Raw genomic sequence first — 19,038 nt, 5'->3', positions numbered from 1 at the left:
AAAAAAACCCAAAAAACCAAAAAAACACAATATAACAGGTAAGGCATTTGTGTGTGTGTGTGTGTGTGTGTGTGTGTGTGAGATAGGTGGCACCAGGCGTTTGTGTGTGTGTGTGTGTGTGTGTGTGTGTGAGATAGGTGGCACCAGGCATTAAACCCAGGGCCTTCACACTTAGCTACATCCCAGCACTTTCCCCCTTTTTGAGACAGGCTAAGTTGCCAAGTCGCCCAGGATAGGTTCAAACTTGCAATCTTCCTGTCTCACTTCCCACTAAGCTGGTATTACAGGTCTGTGTCACTAAATCCCCACAAATTTAATTTTTTAACCTCCTACCTATTTAATCTCATTTTTTGTTCTCTTCTATAAACTATCAATTAGAAAGTTCCCACCACTTATTTCCCAAATATACAAAGCTCATTGCAGATTCTAAGCTTTTTAATTGTTCCTGTCTCAAAATTTCTCTTGTATTTATTCAGTTCAGTTTATCAAACTATACAGTCCAATTCCATCTCTTCCATGAAATATTTCCTATTATTCCCTATTAATTTTAAAGTTTCTGAACTCCTGAGGCACAATTTTATTAACAAGTATCGGAAAAGTTTATATATATTATTACCTAATACACTTGAGGTCTACCGTATTAGCTTTATATCTACTTGGGAATATAAACCCATGGGAGATTTTTACTAGTATTGCTACAAATGCTTAACAAATACAATGTATTCAAATACTGTTGACTGTTGTGTTCTGTACATTCATTATGCAGATGAAGTCAAATCCTCACTACAATAGGATTTATAGCACCACAAGGCAAGGACTGGGTCTATTTTAGCATTCTATCCCTTGTACTTTATGCAGTGTGTGGTCAAATAAGTATTTGCTAAATAAGACTTACAAAATAATTTTTAATATTATTACTACAAAACCAAACAAGAAGAAAAAAAAGTCAGCTTGGACAAAGGAAATTTATTTTAAAAATTCAAAATAATAACACATGCTTCTAAAAGCTTTCCCTCTTTGTTCTCAAAGCTGAACTGATTATCAGCAGTCACATTAACTTAGGCAGCAATACAGCTTTTATTTTCATACAGTCACTATTTTCCATGTTTTTCTGTTCCTTTCACTCTCCCTAGTTTTCATCTTGATTTGATTTGTTTTTTGTTTTTTTGAGGCAGGGAATTTGCAATCCTTTTATCTCAGCTTCCCAACAGCTGCTAAGAGTTTTTAAATAAGATCAAAAACAAGATGAAGAAGAAGTGAAGAACATCAACTGAACAAAAGCTCAAGTACTAAGAAAGAGCTGACTGGATGGAATTAAATGATTTGACTGAGTCTACTCAGACAGTTTAATTTTTGGATACTGGTGATTGAACTCAAGACCTTGCACTTGCCATGCAGGTGTGGGGCCACCAAGCTATATCCCTGGCCAGTTTAACTTTTAACTATCAGGCACATAAATCATTAAATAAAAGTTACATTTTCTCAAGGCCAGGGATTTAGCTCAGTGGCACCCACACCTGCCTGGCAAGCACAAGGTCCTGAGGTTGAGCCCTTGTTTGGCAAAAAAAGTTACATTTTCCCAAAAAGTCTGGGTATTCTATGTGCTTATATTATTACTTGACCTATAAATACAGATCCATTCATCATGATAATCAGGTTAAAACACAAAAATAAGGAAAAAAAGCAGTAAGTAAAATACCCTTTCAATGTACCAAACACTTTGTAACAAAAGAATCATTTCTATCTGTATGCTACAAACTAATAATTACTTCCTCAGAATATAATTTCAGAAAAATTGGGAAAAATCTATTGTCTTTGACCTAAGTTTCTTTCTAATAAAGTCTGAATTGTAATACTTTCGCACCTTTCTTTAGATGATTCTAAAATACCTTACCAAAAATAAATATGAATTAGAAAACTATATACCAAAATAGGCATTATCCTACCATTCCCCATTTCACAAAGGTAAAAATAAAAAGAGGTGATTGAAAAACGAAGTTGAGCCAGACACAGTGGTACACACCTGTAATCCCAGCTATTCATGAGACAATAGGATCACAAGTTAAAGGCTGGTCTGGGCAACATGGTGAGATCCTATTTCAAATAAAAATGTAAGCTGCCAGGCATAGTGGTGCACACACCTGAAAGAGGATCACTGCAAGTTCAAAGCCAGCCTGGGCCACATATTGAGTTCAAGGCCAGTATGAACTACATAGTGAGAACCTGTCTCAAACAAAACAAAAAAAACAACCAAAAAGTCAACTTGAACATGCTAACTCCTAGTCCCTATTTTATATATTAGAAATTTCATATTTTTAGTTTAAAAATTGGGAAAAAAATCATAAATATAACATAAGCATGTACTTACAGCTTGGGCTTGTTGTTGGAACAATTCATTCTGAGTTTCTCCATCTTCTATTGCATCCCTAAGTACCTGGGAAGGAGGCAACCTAGAACTTCCAAAAGCAGCATTCAAATTGCTTGGAAAAACACTTGTACTTTTAGGAGTTAAGTGTGCTGGAGCAAAAGATTGCATAGCTATAGAACCTTCTTTTTCTGCCTATACAAAGGAAAAGTGACAATGAGATTTTATCCCAATTTAGCGCAATCAAATAATGCATCTAAAAGCTGAGCATGGTGGTGAATGCCTATGATCCCAGGACTCTGGAAGGCTGAAGGAGAACAACAAATCTAAACCCAATTTGAACAACTTAAAATATAAAAAGGGATGGGGATGTAGCTCAGTGTAAAGAGACTGAGTTCACTCTCCAATACTACAATAATAATAATGATGATGATGATGATGATGATGATGATGATGATGATGATGATAGTACCTCTCAACAGCCAAAATATTTTCAATTAGGGGATGGAGGATTAGCTGGCAGGAGAACTAAGGCATCCATGTGTTAATAATTTATTTAGGCTTTCTCATCTAATTCTCACAATCTTGTGAGATAAGTATATATTCCTATTTTGCAGGTAAAGAAACAATTTAAAAAGCTACGTAATTAACCCAAGGTTACATAGCTACAAAATCAGAATTCAAACGCAAACCTAAAACCAAAATTCTGACATTATTTTTAACTATTTCGTGAAAGTGAAAAAGTAAGTCAGAAGAGCTTAAGAATAAAATCTGGCTTCTCTGCATAAAAATCCACTGTGCTCACTGAAAATCTGATTACATAAAGCATGGAATCGAAAGAAAGTGCTTCTGTTACTGCCTAATAGCTTATTTCGTAATAGACATACTTTCCAATTTGTACTCAGGCTCACTTTTGAACTTACTGCTTCATAAGACTTCTGAAGCTGTTGCTTTTTTCTCAGCCTAATTTGTTGATTGACTCGGTGTTTGACTTGTCTCTGAAAATGTTTCAAAGCTTCTTCTTTTCTTCTTGATTGTTCCTTTAGTTCTTCTTCAATTATATATGCTGAAGTCTTTAAATATAAAAGATAGAAAGTGAACTTAAATGTCAGTAGTTTTGCCTATTAGGAGTGCTGTAAACAGAGAAGTCAGGATATGATCTAGGAAAAACAGTTCAGTTCTATGATCCAAAATTCCCAGAAAAATAAGGAAATTAGGAGAGTTCAGAGCCAATGATCTAGACATGGTTAATGAGTACCAAGAACTAAAACCAAACCACATGCTGGGTGTGGTGGTACATGCCCGTAATCCCAGCACTCAGGAGGCTGAGACAGAAGAATTGCTGTGAGTTCAAGACCAGCCTGGGCTACATAGTGAGTTCCAGGTCAGTCTCAACTACATAGTGAGACCCTGTCTCCAAAAAAAACAAAATAAAAAAAAAATAATAAAACCAAACCACAAAGTAAAAATTGGAATTTATAAATGTTCAAATTATAATTTTTTATTACCGTGGAACTAAGGTGTCTTCCTTACTTCTTAGTGAACCAATTTAAACTCACTTCTGTTACACATTTTCTAAAATGAGTAAGCATTGTAGATACAGCAGATTGTTCACCACTCAGATACTGTACTATAAAATGTCTTCATGCTCAGAATTATGTTCCATCTTTAACTCAGCATATCCTTCCTCTCACCTCCATCTAGTAAGGATCTACTCAGGCTAGTGGCATACATCTGTACTCACAGAACTCTGGGAGGCTGTGATAGGATCACTAGTCCCAGACATGTCTAACTATCTAAGCCACCCCAGCTGAGAACCCATCATTGCGAAGAAGAAACAAGCCATCCCAACTATACCCTGCTATGATTCCTGACACAAAGTTTATCTGCTTTATGCTACTAGGTTCTAAGGTGGTTTGTGACACAACAAAAGATAATCACAACACATAATAAAATAATACAATAGCCACATACAATGGGACAGCAGTGTCTTTTGATGCTGATTTTATTATTGTAGACAAATGTAGAAATGAAGCTGTGACATTTTTAAGAATTATGATGGACCACTGAAATTTTGGGAAAAAAAAAAACACAGAATAGCAGTTTCCCTTTAGAAGAGACATGATTTTAGGGTAACAAATCTTTAAAAATAACTATTTATATCTACTTTGAACTCACAGTGTTGTGCCTGTTCGTAATGATGGATTCCCAAACTAAATATACTGAAGTAATAAATAGGTCTATTAGATGCTTGATCAAACTCTCTTTGGCTGAAACTGATTAGAACTTTTTAAATGAAGACATGTTTATAGGTGTCCTAAAACTTTAGCATTTTATGTGAGAACTTAAGATTCAAGTCTTTTTAACAAAGAAAAAAGCTCAATGGTATAAAAGTTTAGGTAATTTGATCCTAATGACATTATAAAGACGTCATAATCTGAGTAATTAAAAAGATGTCTTGGGCCAGAGGTTTAGCTCAGTGGCACTGTGCCTGCCTCGCAAACACAAGGTCCTGAGTTCAACACCTGGTACCAAAAAAAAAAAAAAATAATGACATTATAAAGACGTCATAATCTGAGTAATTAAAAAGATGTCTTGGGCCGGAGGTTTAGCTCAGTGGCACTGTGCCTGCCTCGCAAACACAAGGTCCTGAGTTCAACACCTGGTAACAAAAAAAAAAAAAAGATGTCTTAAACTGGGCTTGGTGACACAGGTCCTTAATCCCAGCACTCCAGATGCTACGGCAGGAGGATCACTTTGAGTTCAAGGTCAGCCTGTGCTACATGGCAAGTTCAAGACTAGACTCTCTCAAAAAAAAAAAAAAATTTTTTTTTTAATTAAGTAAATCTTCTGGAAACTTTTCTGCATTTTTCTTTTTATCCCTACTTCAATCATCCTTTTTCAAGGCTTTTCCTGGACATTCCTTACCACTAAAGATGTTTTGATGGTATATTCTGTCTTAAATTGTAATTATAGCCTATCAGTCCCATTGTATCCAATCACTCCGTAACATTTTCAAACATTGAAGCATTTGATCTAATTCAAACAGTTTGATAATGAAATTCATCTGTATATACTAAACAATGAATAAAGTCAAACCCTTCTCCAAAATGCTGTATAGTTCTCCATCATTTCTACTTTTCATAATTCTGCCAACCACCACTCCACTACTAAACCAGTCTAATCAGTTTAATCTACTCTTGAGTCCTGAACATACCTTGCTCACTTCCTGTCCTCTTCCCTCCCTTTAATAGGAGACTCATCCCTTCTCTTCTTTTGATTTTTCAAATTCTTTTAAACTTTCCTAGATAACATCAACCCAAGTTGTATCTTTCTTCTCTGATTAAGCATCAGATTTCTAGCACTTAATCACCTACCATTAAAACTCTTAAAATCTTTTCTGATAGGCAGGGCAGGAGTAAATCAGTTAACGTGTATTCATATACATACAAATATGAATAAAATGAGTATATTATATTGCATCATGTTCAGTGCCTTGACTATACATAAAGAAGATCATCACAAATTTGCCTATATTTATTAGGCAATACTTAGGCTTAAAGTGAAGACGTAATAATAAAATTTGTTCTCTATGTACAAGGAGCTCATATCCAATCAGGAAAAGTTATTTATAAGAACTTAGTAAAATAAAACATGGTGAGTGCCACAATAAAATTTGACCAAACAGCAGTATTTCAGCTTGGTGAAACACTATAAAAGACCTTACAAAAATCGTGATCGTGAGCCAGGCAGGCGTAGTGGCACACGCCTGTAGTTCCAGCACTCAAGAGACTGAGGCAGAAGTTTGAGGTCGGCCTACATAGTGAGTTCAAGGCCAGCTTGAACTACATAGAAGACCCTGTCTCACAAACAAAAAATTGTGATCATGTATTAATTGGTCTATGAGCATCATCACATAAACATGTACACAAGTAAATTTCGTAAAAGTTGCCTTTCAGCTAACATACTTCCTCATACCTGTATTTACTGTTTTCCGTTATTTCCAGGCCAACCCAGACCATATTATTCTTTTATTCATTCAACAAACACTTCCTGAAGACATACAATATGCCAGGGAAAAGAACGAAAAGCAGCAAAGGTCCTTGTCCTCATGCAATTTGTATTTAACAGAAGTAATCTCTTTTTATTTTATTCTCTTACTCCACTTTGCCTGAATCTCCCTTACAAAACTTATCATAAACGTTAAGCAACTAATATTCAAGTGTGGCCGTCATTCCTGCTAAATGCAAGAGTATGTAAAAGATGCAGACAGCACCTATGTCTTGTTCAGAGCAAGCAATCAAGTTTGTGAAGTAACTTACAAATATCTTATCCTCTATGTTATGGTTTGTATAGGAGGTGAGCAATAATTATTTAAGTAATTTGTGCCAACTAAAGCTGTATCAAGTTTTGGCAAATACATGTTTGTTCTATAATCCCAATGCAAGAACATAATCTATTTATAACAAAAACAGGATCCTCCAACTGTTTATCTTTATGCATCAAACAATGAAAAATAATGGGGAGGGGGGGAGTGTTGTAACCACGTCCAGATCAAGTTGACACTCACATATGCCGGGATTTCCGAGCTATTTGGTGAAGCAGGTTCCACCCATGCCCCAACTGGTACAACAGCCTGATTCCTCTCAGCCAGCACTGCCAACACGTCCTTGCTCTTCATAGGGTTTAAAGCCATGGGCAAATTTATAGTGTTGCGATGCTTCTTGAAGGGGGTCATACGTCCTGGCATCTGTGACTCCTGGTTAGGAGAAAGGAAAAACCTTTAAATCTTCAAATGATCGCGTTAAAAGCTCAAACTTCCTAACGTACTGAGCCACAAGCCTCTGAAGAGAAGCCCCAGAGTAAGCAGAAACCTGGTAGGAAACAGATAAGGATTCTGGAGAAAAGCGGGAGAAGAAAGGAAGAGAAGTAGGAAGAAATGTAGACGGAAGGAATGCGGATGAGGGAAAAGAAACCAGGATAAGACTGAAAGAACGAAGACTGTGTCCAGCGTTAGGAAGGACCACGCTGACCTGGGTCTGAGACAAAATTCAAATACGTAGTTATTGTTATGCAGTAAGAGAAGCGCTGAACCACTGGGAGTTCCGGACCAGATAAAAGCCTATTTCTGAGGCCCCAGGAGGGTAGTCCTGCTGAGACCGTATTGGCTAGGTACAGAGAGAATTCCCGACAGACTCAAACTACGTAGGGTACTAAGGAAACCATCTCAAGTTAACCGCCACTTTCTAGTAAGACACCCTGCCCCGCCCCTCCGTCGCCTTGTACCCGCCTCTTCCGGGCTTTCGACACGTCCATTGGGCAACAAAGGAGTAAGGGGCGGGGTTTCAAGCGCCTGTCACCTGCCACTTCCGCTTCCTGATCGAGGGCGGGACCTCGTGCGTCTGGGGACTGCTGAGTAATTTATCCTCTGCGGGCGTTGCCGGTGGAACAATGCCGGAGTTGTGGTAGACCTGAGACCTTGCTAAATCTCCCAAGAAAAGGATTATTGGTCTGATGATCTGACCGCCTGGGTGGGCCAGGGAATCCCACCGAGGAAAGGCCGAAAAAATGATAGAAAAAAGGGTTCTCAGGACAGTTAGGAACAGATTAAACCAAAAGTAAATCATACTTTTATATAGCTCATTACGTTTACAGCGCTGTTTCATGATTCTTGTATTTGAACACTGCACATTCATAAAGAGTATCCGTTTCTTTTCCAAGCTTTGTTGTAGTCTAGGGACGCCTTATTTCTGTGGATATCAATTCATTCATTCAACATTATGGCAGGCTTTCTGTATACCAGTACACTTCTAGGCACCAGAGATAAATAGCAGTGGATAAAGCAAATAATATTTCTTTCTCGGGAAAGTTATAATACAGCCAAAGGAATAATCAAATATCAGTAAGTAAATGTGTCTGATTTTAATGAGTGCTAAAAACAGGTGTGAGAATATGGGGGTGGGAGTTTAATAGAGAAGGCTTCACTAAGGTTCTTTGAAGCAATGCCTTAAAGAGATAGTGGAACAAGAAGCTGTAATTTTCAAGGGAGGGTTTTTATAAGGGTATCCCAGGTAGAGGTAACAGCAAGTACAACTGCCCTCAAGGTAAGAGCATTGCCTGAAACGGCAAGGAAACTAGTAAGGTATAAATGGAGCAGAGTGAAAGAGGAAATGCTGATAGAGGAGGTCAAAATCTGAGGCATGGGCAGTCATACAGAATATTGTAAGCCACCACAATGTGTTCAGATGGGGAGCTGCCAGAGGGCTTTGAGCAGAGGAAATTCAAAATGTGACTTGGATTTTTTTAAAAAAACATCCTGGATGCTGTCTTGAGACTAGAGAGAAGGGGTTAGACTATGAACAAGATCAATTAAACCAGCGGTGGTGCTGCATGCTTGTAATTCCAGCACTCAGGAGGCTGAGGCAGGAGGATCACTGCGAGTTCAAGGCCAGCTTGGGCTGCATAGTAAATTCAAGGTCAGCCTGAATTAAATAGTGAGACCCTGTCTCAAAAAAATAAATAACCAAATTAGGAGGCTACTGGAATACTTGATAGGGGACTGTGATATCTTGGATCAGGGAAGTAGTGATGGAGATGGTGAGAAGTGGGTTAGTTCTGGAATATTTGGAAGGCAAAACTTTCAGGATCTGTTGAAGATTTAGATGTGGATTATGTATTGTGCATGAGATAGAAAGGACTCAAGGAAAAACCTAGGGGTTTTATCTTGAACAACCCAGAGGCTGGGATTGCTGTTTACTGAGATGGGGAAGGAGCAGGTTTGGGAGGAAAAGATTAGAAGTTCAGTTTGGGACAGATTAAATTTTATTTAATCAGCATTCAAGAAAATAGTATGGTAAAAGTTCCTGAGAAAGAATTCTGGGTTAAAACTATACATCTGAGAAGTATTAGCCTATAGATTTAAAATCATTAGACTTGATGGAATTGTCAAGAAGCTGAATAGAGACAGGTAAGAAAATAGGCCCCAAGACTAGGATTAGGACACTCCAACATTTAGAGGTGGAGAAGAGGTGAATGCAAAAAGAATGGGTGGGTCAGTCCGTAAACTAAGGAGGAAAAACAAGAGTGTATAATACTTTGAAAGCCAAATTTAAAAAAATATTCCTTTTTAGGAATATAGACCGTATGTATTAAATTATGATGATAAGTCAAATAAGATGAGGACTAAGAATTGAGTATTGAATTTAGCAATGTGGATCATTAGTAACTTTGAAAAGAGCAGTGTCTTTAGATCAGTTGAAGAGCAAAAGCCTGATGGAGTAGACTTAAGGAATTGGAGATAGCAATTTTGTACAACTCTTCAAATGAATTTTATCTATCTTTTTTGTTTTATTAGTATATGTTGCTGTGCATAATTATTGCATTCATCATGAGGAGTTGGTACATGCATATAGTCCATCTTAATTTTTTTTACATCTTCTTCCTCTCACCTCTCTTTACCCTCCCTCCATCTCTTGTCCCCCTTCCTATTTGCAAAATAAGTGAGTTTTGTTTAAAGAGACACACAGAAATGAGGATCTGAAAGGAGAGGTAGAGTCATGGGAGAGTTCTTTAAGATCACAGCTAGCCAGGCACAGTGGCATAGGCCTATATTGCCAGCTACTTGGGAGGCCGAGGCAGGAGGATCACAAATTGGAGGCCAGTCTGAGCAGTTTAGCAAGATCTTGTCTCCAAATAAATAAAAAGAGTTGGAGATGTAGCTCAGAGGTGGCAAGTTCCTGTGTTCCATCCCCAGTACTCAAAAAAGAAAAGAAAGAGGGAGATGGAATATCACTGCATTTTTTTGCTGACGAGAATTATCCAACAGTCAGGAGAAAGCTGATGATTCAAGAGAAAGAGAATTTTGGGACCCAAGTCATTAATTGGATGAGAGCAAATGAAACCTAGTGAACAAGTAGAGGCACTGGCCTTAATAGTTAAAAAGGATAATTAATTACAACAGTAGGTGTGGTGTTAGAATGTATGCAGATAATTGGGTAACGTGGTAGCTAAAGTTTAGAGCTTAGGGGTTTCTTCCTGAGTTCTTTGTTTTTATTGTAAAATGATAGTATAGCCAGTTTCCACAATGGCCCCTAATGATTTCTACCTCCTAGAGTTCATATCTTTGTGTGCTCCCCTCCCACATTGCACCTGGGTCGGTCTGTTATAGTGATAGCGATGGTCATTCAGATGTTACATTATAAAGACACTGTGTTCTCCCTGCCACCATCACTCCACTTGCCTTTACTCTGACTCTCATTCTCCCCCAGGTCACTTTGGAGGATGCCATATATGACATGCACAATCCTATAATGAAGCTGAGATGGTAATTAACTGAAGACTCTAGCCAACAGCCCTACAAATGAGTTTAAAGTAGGTCATCGAGCCCTAATCAAGTCTTCAGGGACTGTCCTCTTGCTCGACAACTTGACTGACACCTCATAAAAGACTCTGAACTAGCCAGACACAGTTACACATGCCTAAGTCCTAGCTACTCAGGAAGCGGAGGCAGGAGGATCACAAGTTCAATACTGGCATGGGCAATTTAGCAAGGCTCTGTCTCAAAATAAAATTTTTAAAAAGTGTTGGAAATGGAGCTTAGTGATAGAACACTTGCTTAACATGCACCAGGCTTTAGATTGAATCCCCAGTAACACACACACACACACACACACACACACACACACACATACACACCCTCAGCCAGAGTACCCAACCAGAAACTATGAAATAATTTTGTTTGTTTGTTTATTTGTTTGAGACAGGGTATTGCTATATGGTTCAGGCTGGCCTTGAACTCACCATGTAGCTCAGTCTGGCTTTGAACTCACCATGATCCTCCTGCCTCAGCTCCCCAGTGCTGGGATTACAGGCATGTGCCCCATGCCTGGCTCAACCCTTGTTAAAATTTGATTTTCTGTCTACTTCATATCTGTAATCATGCAGTTAAAGAAAAATGTGCAACTGTATTATTGGTCTCACTTTAAGTTCATAGCCACCAACCTTTCACAGGTCTTTGTTGTCATCTAGCAATTATACATGTCTTTAAATCATATTTCCTCTTTTCTTGAAAATTGTTATATACCTTCTACTCAAGACTCAAACATCTTTTCTTCTATTTTATTAAGTTTACTTGGCTAACACTTTTTATTTTCTATTTTATTAAGTTTATTAAACTTTTATTTAAAGTTTTAAATAACTTTTATTGAGTTCATTAAAGCTCGCAATTTTGGAGGATGAAAATCTAAACAGTTGGTGCCAGGTCTGGCTAAGGTTAGGGCTGCATCACACCATGGCAGGACGCTGTATGGAATGAATAACATGGTGAGAGAGGAAGCGGGCTTCCTCCTTCATAGCACATCACTCTCTTAGAGGTGACCTGCATCTCCTCCAAGGGCAGTGCTCCCAATGGCCCGATCATCTCCCATTGTGCTGCACCCCTTAAAGGTGCCACCACCTCTTAACAATGCCCCACTGGGGTCCAAGCTTCCAATGCATGACCTCTTCGGGGACAAACTATACCCAAAGTTTAACAGTAGATAATGGTGGAAGGGAAAACAAATAGGAAGTCGAGTACAGTGAAAAATTGGTAGGTCAAGAGATGTTATGTTCCAGTGGAGGTCTTTTTGTTAGAGTAAGACAGTAGAAACAATGTGCGTGTAAGATACAAGGTTGTGATCTGAGATTGGGATACTTGAAACAGCATAGAATAAAGGTGCTTCAGGGGTGAAGGTGGTATGGTAGAACCCATGCCGGGTACTGAAGTAGGTGAAAGAACAAGGTCATTGGAGACAAGGCCATAGAAATGAAGGATGAGAGCATTAGATGGATTACTAAGGAAGATATTAAAGTCACCCCCCAAAAAAAGAATCACAAAAATAGTGTTGTTGAGAGCCAGGAACTCGAATGTTTGAGGAATTTTACCAAAAGACCTGGAGACTGGCAGATGAGTATAACTTGGAAAGCAACAGATAACTTAGTCTGCAGACATTAGATTCATAGTATAAGTGAGGTTAAGGAAAGGGAAAGAAATAATTTAAAAACTGCACTGAGCAACAGAATAGCTAAAAGGAAACCCAGAGGAATAGTGAACAGAAAACCACTTGAGGGCCACAGGGAGGCTGTATTGTATATTTACATGCACATACACACATGTACAGCATGTAACTTGGAAAAGTGTATTAGGTAGCTTCTTCCTCTCTCCAACCTACTACCTCAAAGTCTATGTTTCCCACTACCAGCTAGGCCAGTGGTTTTATAAGAATCAATACTCTTGGGGCAATGATCTGAGGTGTGGTTCCCCCGGTTTTAGGATGCTCACTTGGCCCTGTGAGCTGCAGCAGCCATGGCCAGCCAGTCACAGGGGATCCAGCAGCTGTAGGCCGAGAAGCAGGCCGCAGAGGAGGTGTTGGAGGCTTGCAAGCACCTTGGGATCCCACGGCAGGTGCAGCAATGAAGTGGAGAAAGAGACCCAGGAGAAGATGACCATCCTCCAGACCTACTTTCGGCAGAACAGGGAAAAAATTCTGGATAACCTCTTGGCCTTCATCTGCGACATCTGGCCAAAAATTCCATGAAAACTACTGCAACAATGGATAGGAGAAAGAAGTGCCTGTTCTGTGGATTAGCACTGTAGATGCTCTCGTGGAATATGAAGCTTTCTCAAAGTCAATTTCTGTTCTTATAAAATACATTAAATTATTTCTTATGTTGTATAATAATTTCCTCCACTTTTTGGAGAGTAGAATATATAGCTTCTTTGGACAAACTTAGTACTTTCTCCAAAAATTTCATCTTTTTACCTTATATTTCTTAGAAATTTAATGAGTATATGTTGTCTGTTTTCCTCTACATTTTTTCTCAAGCAACATGTATATCAGCATTGACTTTTCATTCTTAGATTTCGGAAGAAAAAGAACAAACAGTTCTTTAAAGAAAGGAAGGTATTGAACAACTTTTTCCCCTTACATTTTCTTGAAGGTCAGGGTCTTTATCTATGAAAAAATAGTAAATAATCATTTGTAACTTGTATAATGCAGCAGCCATCCTTAAAGTAGTATATTCTGAGGAAGGGTAAGAACAGTGAATACTAGCATACTTGCTTGGGCTGCACTTAGTTTATTTTAACCAAAATTACTAGATGAGCCAGGTGTGGTGGTGCATGCCTGTAATCCCAGCACTTGGGAGGTTGAGGCAGGAGAACTATGAGTTTGAGGACAACCTGGGCTACATAGTAAGATCTGGGCCAGCCTGGACTACATAGTGAGACCTTGCCTCAAATTAAAATAAAATAAAACAATTTACTAGATGATAGGACTCAAGAACTTGTTACTTTCTATTTGGTGTATCAATAGTCATTTACAAATAAAAGTAACTTTGTCATGCAAAAAAAATTCATACTCTCTGTTAGTCCAGAGAATTCACATCTCAGGCTCTACTCCCATGTTTTGGCCTCGTCAGCAAGGCTTACATTTTATATGGCCAAGGTTGGTCTCAGCAAGGGAAACTTTCTGAGTTTAGAAATATCTATCTCTTTCAGACTATGAAAAGAATGAATACTGCTGGCACCAGAGTGTGGAGGGGCTGCTTCTAAACATTCCTCATCTGAGTTGTATAACCCTTTTTCTGTGGCTGGGGGATCCCTTGTCATGTCTGCACAAAGGCTCAAGTCTTCAGTCCTTGGCAGCAGTGTGCCCCATACTGAACTGATTGTTTGTTGAGCACCAGGGAGCAATTTGATGTTTGGTCACTATTCTATTTCTGGCTGGTTTATCTACACCTTCAACTCACAGTGATCCTCCTGTCTCAGCATCCCAAGTGCTGGAATTACAGGCGTAAGCCACCACGCCTGGCCTACCTGTAACAAACTAGGAAACTTTGTCACATGTCAGTCAGTCCTCAGAGCCTGTCCTAAGGCGAAAATCTACAACAGTGAGAAAGCTGCACATTCCCTCCCTCTGGGTGGCAGGGGGCTGTATATTGGGAACTGAACTCAGGCCACTAATTCATACCTACTTTTATAATCTCCCCAACTTTGAGCGGGTTTTGAGGGTTAAGTAGGGTTTCAAGTCATTTCCTAAGAGCAGACCATAGGACTGTCCTCCATTGTTCTTCCTCCTCCTTATCCACCTCCAGAATAACCTTTCTAACTGGAGTAACTAGAAAAGTCCTTCTGCTTGTCTATGCAGACCAGATTTTTGCAGTAGCATTTCAATGTAAATGGCACCTACAGCAGATTGCTCCAGTCAAGCCCAGTTTTTCTCAACAGCATCTGCTGTAGTATTTTTGCAAGGGAGTCTCTAATTTTTATCATGAACAAAGAAGTACTTTTCTCCTTTAGTGTATGATGAAAAAATTAACATGGGATCTCATGGTCTTTCCATATTGACCAAATATTCATTAAGGTAATCAAGAAATGTGCTGCCTGGATCTTCCTGGAAGGAAGGACTTGTCCTACCTTTTGGGAGCATTACAGTCCCTTTATCTGTCAGCTACTTAAGGGACACTTTTGACATCAGAAGGCTGCCTCACCCTCCACCTTTGAGGCAGAAGCCACATCCAGTGACTTGCCTATATGGGGATGTAAAGACCTGTCCATCTGATTAACTTGGAACAGCTCTTATAGGTCATGATTTCAGCCTCGGAGCTCCCTGAGGGTAAGGCTGTCAGAGTCTAGCTCTACCCTCTGCCCACTCCTGCTTTCTTCTCCCTCTTCTCTTAGCCCTCAACCCCATGTACAGTCTCTTATAAACATCCTGAACACAAAATTCTGCCTCAGAATCTGTTGCCTGAAGAACCCAACTACGATACCATCTGAGGGTTTTTAGGGCTCAGTGGCTGAGGAACTGGCAGAAAACGCCATATAATCCCCAAGGTCCAAATCTATTGGGTCCATAGCATGATTCTTTTATTTTCCACCAAAGAGACCTGCAACATTTCAAGGAGCTGGACTAACCAATTTATGTCCTTCTTCATATTCCCTGGGGACCCTCTGGAGCTGCTGGATTAAAGTAGCTCTCAAGGTTACCCCACCAACTAGACTTTTTTAATATAAAGGCCAATAATATTATTTATTATAATGCAAATTTCTATTTGTTTCTCTGTTCTTTGTAATAGAGAGAGTCCTGAGATGAGCAAAATAGAGGGAGTCAATTGGTAAATGAGGAAGGTGGAGGAGACAACTGAGTCATAACTACCTCCAAAAATGGTTCCAGAAGCTGCTTCAGAGTTTGGGTTCTCAGGTTCCAAACCCAAGTCCTATTGTCTATTCAGTATGCCTCTCCTCTGCTGAGAATGTTACTGAGGTATCTGCTATTTGAAGCCAAATAAATTTAATGAAGGTAGCATAAGTTACTATAAAGCTAGTTTTAATAAAAAATGATTTTATCTAGACTTGTTAATAATATTATTCATTATACTTTGGGCTTTAAAATGCACTCAAAATATTAAAATTGCAATCATTAAAGATACTTAAATATGTTACAGTCTCTAAAAGCAATGGCAAATGAGGAATTAAAAATGTTTTATAGAGTAGATAATGATGTGGAGAAATGCAAGCCATTCATGTGTGCGTGTTCTACTATGATTGTTAAAATTATCCACTATTAGCAGTCACACTTTCTACATTCCAAACCTTTATAGACAGCATATTAAAATGGAAAAAAACAGAGACTTTGGAGACAAACTTGGATTTATATTCTTGGCTTTACAGTTTGTGGCCAAGTCACATCACCTGAGTCTGCTGATAGATCTGTAGTATGTGGCTAATACTTGATCTTTAATAGGTTTTTATTTGGGGGTGGTAAGAATTAAGGTACTTATATGTGTTGGTCAGCTTTGGGTTGTTGGAACAAAATACTTGACACCCACAACTTACAGTGCGAGAGGTTTATTTTGGCTCACTGTTTTAGAGGGTTAATCCTAATTGGCTGGTTTTAAGGAATGAACATTATGGCAGAACAAAGCTGATCACTCCAGGGAGGCCAGAAGCAAGAAAGCCAGAGGAAAAGCTATACTCTCCCAAACTACACCCCAGTCACCACCTCCAACACCCACACCCTCACAGTGAGTGAACAGTCAGCTATGAACTCTCATCAATGGATTAATCCATTCATGAGTTTAGCACCCCATGTCCGAACCACTTTCCAAAGCCCAATCGCTGAACAAGAGAGACTTTTGGGAGACATTTTAGATCTAAACTATAACAATATACAAGATGAAAAACATACTTACTTGCTAATAATATTCTTAGGAAGCAAGATAGAAGTTGAAATATGAATCTTTGGGGCAGTGATGTAGCTCAGTAGTAAAGAAGTAGCCTAGCATATGTGAAGCCCTGATTCAATTCCCAGTGCTATGAAAAAAGAAAGAAAGGAGAGTGAGGAGACAGAAGAAAAGAAGGAAGGAAGGGAGGTAGGGAGGGAGGGAGGATAGGGAACATTGGGGAACAGACAGGAAAAAAGCCTCAGTGATGTTTCTGACAAATAAAGAGTAAAACCTCTGCTAGAGAGAATAGCTAAAAGAGAAAAAAAGAAAGAAAAAGAAAATAACCAGAGCTGATAAGAAGGCATGGCTCAGGTGGGGGATTTAGTTCAGTGGTGCCAGGTCTACCTTGCAAGCACAAGGTCCTGAGTTCAATCCCTGATACACAAAAATAAAGAAATAAATAAATACATAATAAAGAAGGCACAACTCATCATGCTAAAGCTCAATTCCCTCCTCCCTCCACCTCCAATTATACACAAAAAGGTGGCGGAGGGGCTATATTATTTTTTAAAACCTCACTTTGTATGTAAAGTATACCCTAATACCTAGGCACTCCCATACCTATATAAGTACATACATGTTTCATTCCTTTCCCAACACTTTTGCAGGGGGTACCAGGGATCGAACTCCAGTCCTTGCGCTTTCAAGACAGGCGGCAGAACCACTGAGCTAAATCCCCAGCCCATCCCACCATATTAATACACTAAAATGTATATACATCCTTTTAACTAACTTGGCCTTGAATGTGACTCTTCTATAAATCTCACACAATAAGCACCTGGGCAGCACAAAGGGACCACAGGAGTGCTTATCCAAGAATGTACACATAGGCAGTGGAAGGGGCAACGGTCAATCAGGGGTCTCAGAGCCCAAAATAGCCAACCAGGTTATAATAACTCTCAAAGGCCCCACCATCACCCAGTTCCGGCTCTGAACTCCCTATCTATCTCCTTATCTCTCTCCCTTTCTCTAATAAAGTGACTGTGTTTCCCCATTTTTCCCCCATTGACTGTGTTTCCTTTCCCTTTACTATAAAGTGATTTTGTTTCTTCTTCTAAACTTATATCTCTAATTCTTTTCTTGATGTAGATTTTATTACAAACCCTAGATTTAAAAAATCTACCCTCGCCAGATGTTAAGAGAAGGAAGGAGAAGGAAAGAAAGAATTTCATTTCCTGTGAGCTTCTGCTCTTCTTGGAGTGTACTATCACCTCAATAAACTTTGCTTGTTTTGTAAAAGGAAGGAGCTGGTAGCAGCAGTGGTGGAGGGTGAGTCACGGAAAGAGCGGCACGGAGGAGGAGGAGAAGGAGATATTAACCATCTCTTCTCCCATAACGGCCCCGTGTGTGACTGTGGACTGATGGCCCAGCCTGAGCCAGGATTCCATTCAGCTACAGTGATTGATCCAGAGCTATATATGTGACCAAAGCCTAGGAGAATTATAGTCCTTTACCAAATTTTTTTCTTTAAAACTATTTCCATCAAGGATCTTTTTCTCTTCCCTGGATAACAAGTTGTACTACCTCATCTCTTAACAGTTACCTACATGTGGCTATTTACATTTAAATTTAATAAAATTAAATGAAATTCACCATGAATGTCCTCAGTCCTGCTAGCCACATGGGGCTAATAGCTACCATACATGACAGCACAGATATGGAATGTTCCATGGTCTCAGGAATTACATCAGACAGCATTTATGCTGTAGACTGTCTAGCAACCATGGACCCATCACGAAAGTGTAAGAAAGTTTGAGACATGAAGCTGACACAAAGAGCAAGAGTTTAGTGATAACCATGATGGCACTTTAGTATCTGATTTCCAATTACTCTGCCTCCTCCAAACTTTTGGATTTTTTACCTGTTTTATTCTTATTAGTACATGTTTGCAGTATGTAATGACTGCATTCATTGTGGGAAGTTGGTACATGTGCATCTTAATTGTACAGCACATCTTAACTCCTTTTTATCCCCTTCTCCCCTTCCTCCACACTTCATCTACCTCCAAATTTTTGTTACACAGTGCAAACAATTCCTCCCCTTTTGCTTCATACAGTGCAGTTGAATTTCCCTCACTTACTAACCAAGAATTTTGCCAGATCACTTAACTTCTTGGGTGGCAAACCAGACACAGAATCCTAGAGGCAGGACTCTGGCCAGGATCTGTAAATTAGATAAAGTCAAATCCTGTATGTACTGCACCAAGCATTGAAATTTTAGGCTGGGCACGGTGATTTATGCACGTCGAAGGCTAAGGCAGGAAGATCACTGCCAGTCTGGGATCACTGAGACCAGCCTGGGCAAAATAGTCAATCCAGGGCCACCATGGTGCACGTAGTGAAACCTTGTCTCAAAAAACTCAAAAGAGAAAAAAGAAGAGAAGAGAAGAGAGAGGGGGGGGAGGGGAGAAG

The 19,038-nt window shown here is 39.2% G+C and overlaps 2 protein-coding genes across 11 annotated transcripts in view; one reads left to right on the top strand and one right to left on the bottom strand.

Moving 5' to 3' along the window:
• Positions 1 to 7,618, bottom strand: part of Ccdc15 (coiled-coil domain containing 15) — a 101,619-nt gene extending 94,001 nt beyond the window's left edge. For 6 of the 7 annotated variants that reach the window (XR_004517491.1, XM_010628699.1, XM_010628700.1 and 3 more), the window contains exons 1-4: positions 7,399 to 7,618; positions 6,936 to 7,124; positions 3,289 to 3,438; positions 2,369 to 2,560 (exon numbers count right to left, since the gene is read on the bottom strand). Coding sequence is in view for 6 of the 7 variants with exons in the window: in XM_010628699.1 (XP_010627001.1) it covers positions 2,369 to 2,560; positions 3,289 to 3,438; positions 6,936 to 7,115 (522 nt within the window). In the remaining variant the exon portion in view is untranslated. The remainder of the gene's footprint in view (positions 1 to 2,368; positions 2,561 to 3,288; positions 3,439 to 6,935; positions 7,125 to 7,398) is intronic. The other variant, XM_010628701.2, reaches the window with a different exon arrangement.
• Positions 7,619 to 7,739: 121 nt separating this feature from the next.
• On the top strand, positions 7,740 to 12,953 carry LOC104865254 (V-type proton ATPase subunit G 1-like). 4 transcript variants are annotated; one of them, XR_781088.1, is made up of 4 exons: positions 7,740 to 7,983; positions 8,087 to 8,267; positions 10,633 to 10,735; positions 12,675 to 12,953. XR_781088.1 is itself a non-coding variant. In XM_010628704.1 (3 exons), exons 1-3 carry the CDS (start codon positions 7,934 to 7,936, stop codon positions 12,937 to 12,939), a joined length of 348 nt encoding a protein of 115 aa, XP_010627006.1. In that variant the 5' UTR covers positions 7,740 to 7,933; the 3' UTR covers positions 12,940 to 12,953. The 4 variants fall into 4 exon arrangements, 2 of the variants coding, with proteins under 2 accessions (XP_010627006.1, XP_010627007.1); XR_781089.1 differs by having other exon boundaries at positions 7,740 to 8,267; positions 10,633 to 10,688; XM_010628704.1 differs by lacking the exon at positions 10,633 to 10,735 and having other exon boundaries at positions 8,235 to 8,267.
• Positions 12,954 to 19,038: the final 6,085 nt, after the last annotated feature.

The sequence above is a fragment of the Fukomys damarensis genome, unplaced genomic scaffold (assembly GCF_012274545.1).
Source record: "Fukomys damarensis isolate Sample0158 unplaced genomic scaffold, DMR_v1.0_HiC HiC_scaffold_16, whole genome shotgun sequence".
In the NCBI taxonomy this organism is placed as follows: Eukaryota; Metazoa; Chordata; class Mammalia; order Rodentia; family Bathyergidae; genus Fukomys; species Fukomys damarensis.
This window is presented reverse-complemented; position numbering and strand designations above follow the sequence as displayed.

Coding starts and splice junctions, on each gene's coding strand:
- LOC104865254 (XM_010628704.1), top strand. CDS start 7,934: ATGATAGAAAAAAGGGTTCTCAGGACAGTTAGGAACAGATTAAACCAA. Junction 7,984..8,234: donor AGGAACAGATTAAACCAAAA/GTAAATCATACT, acceptor TTCTCGGGAAAG/TTATAATACAGCCAAAGGAA. Junction 8,268..12,674: donor AAAGGAATAATCAAATATCA/GTAAGTAAATGT, acceptor CCCCGGTTTTAG/GATGCTCACTTGGCCCTGTG.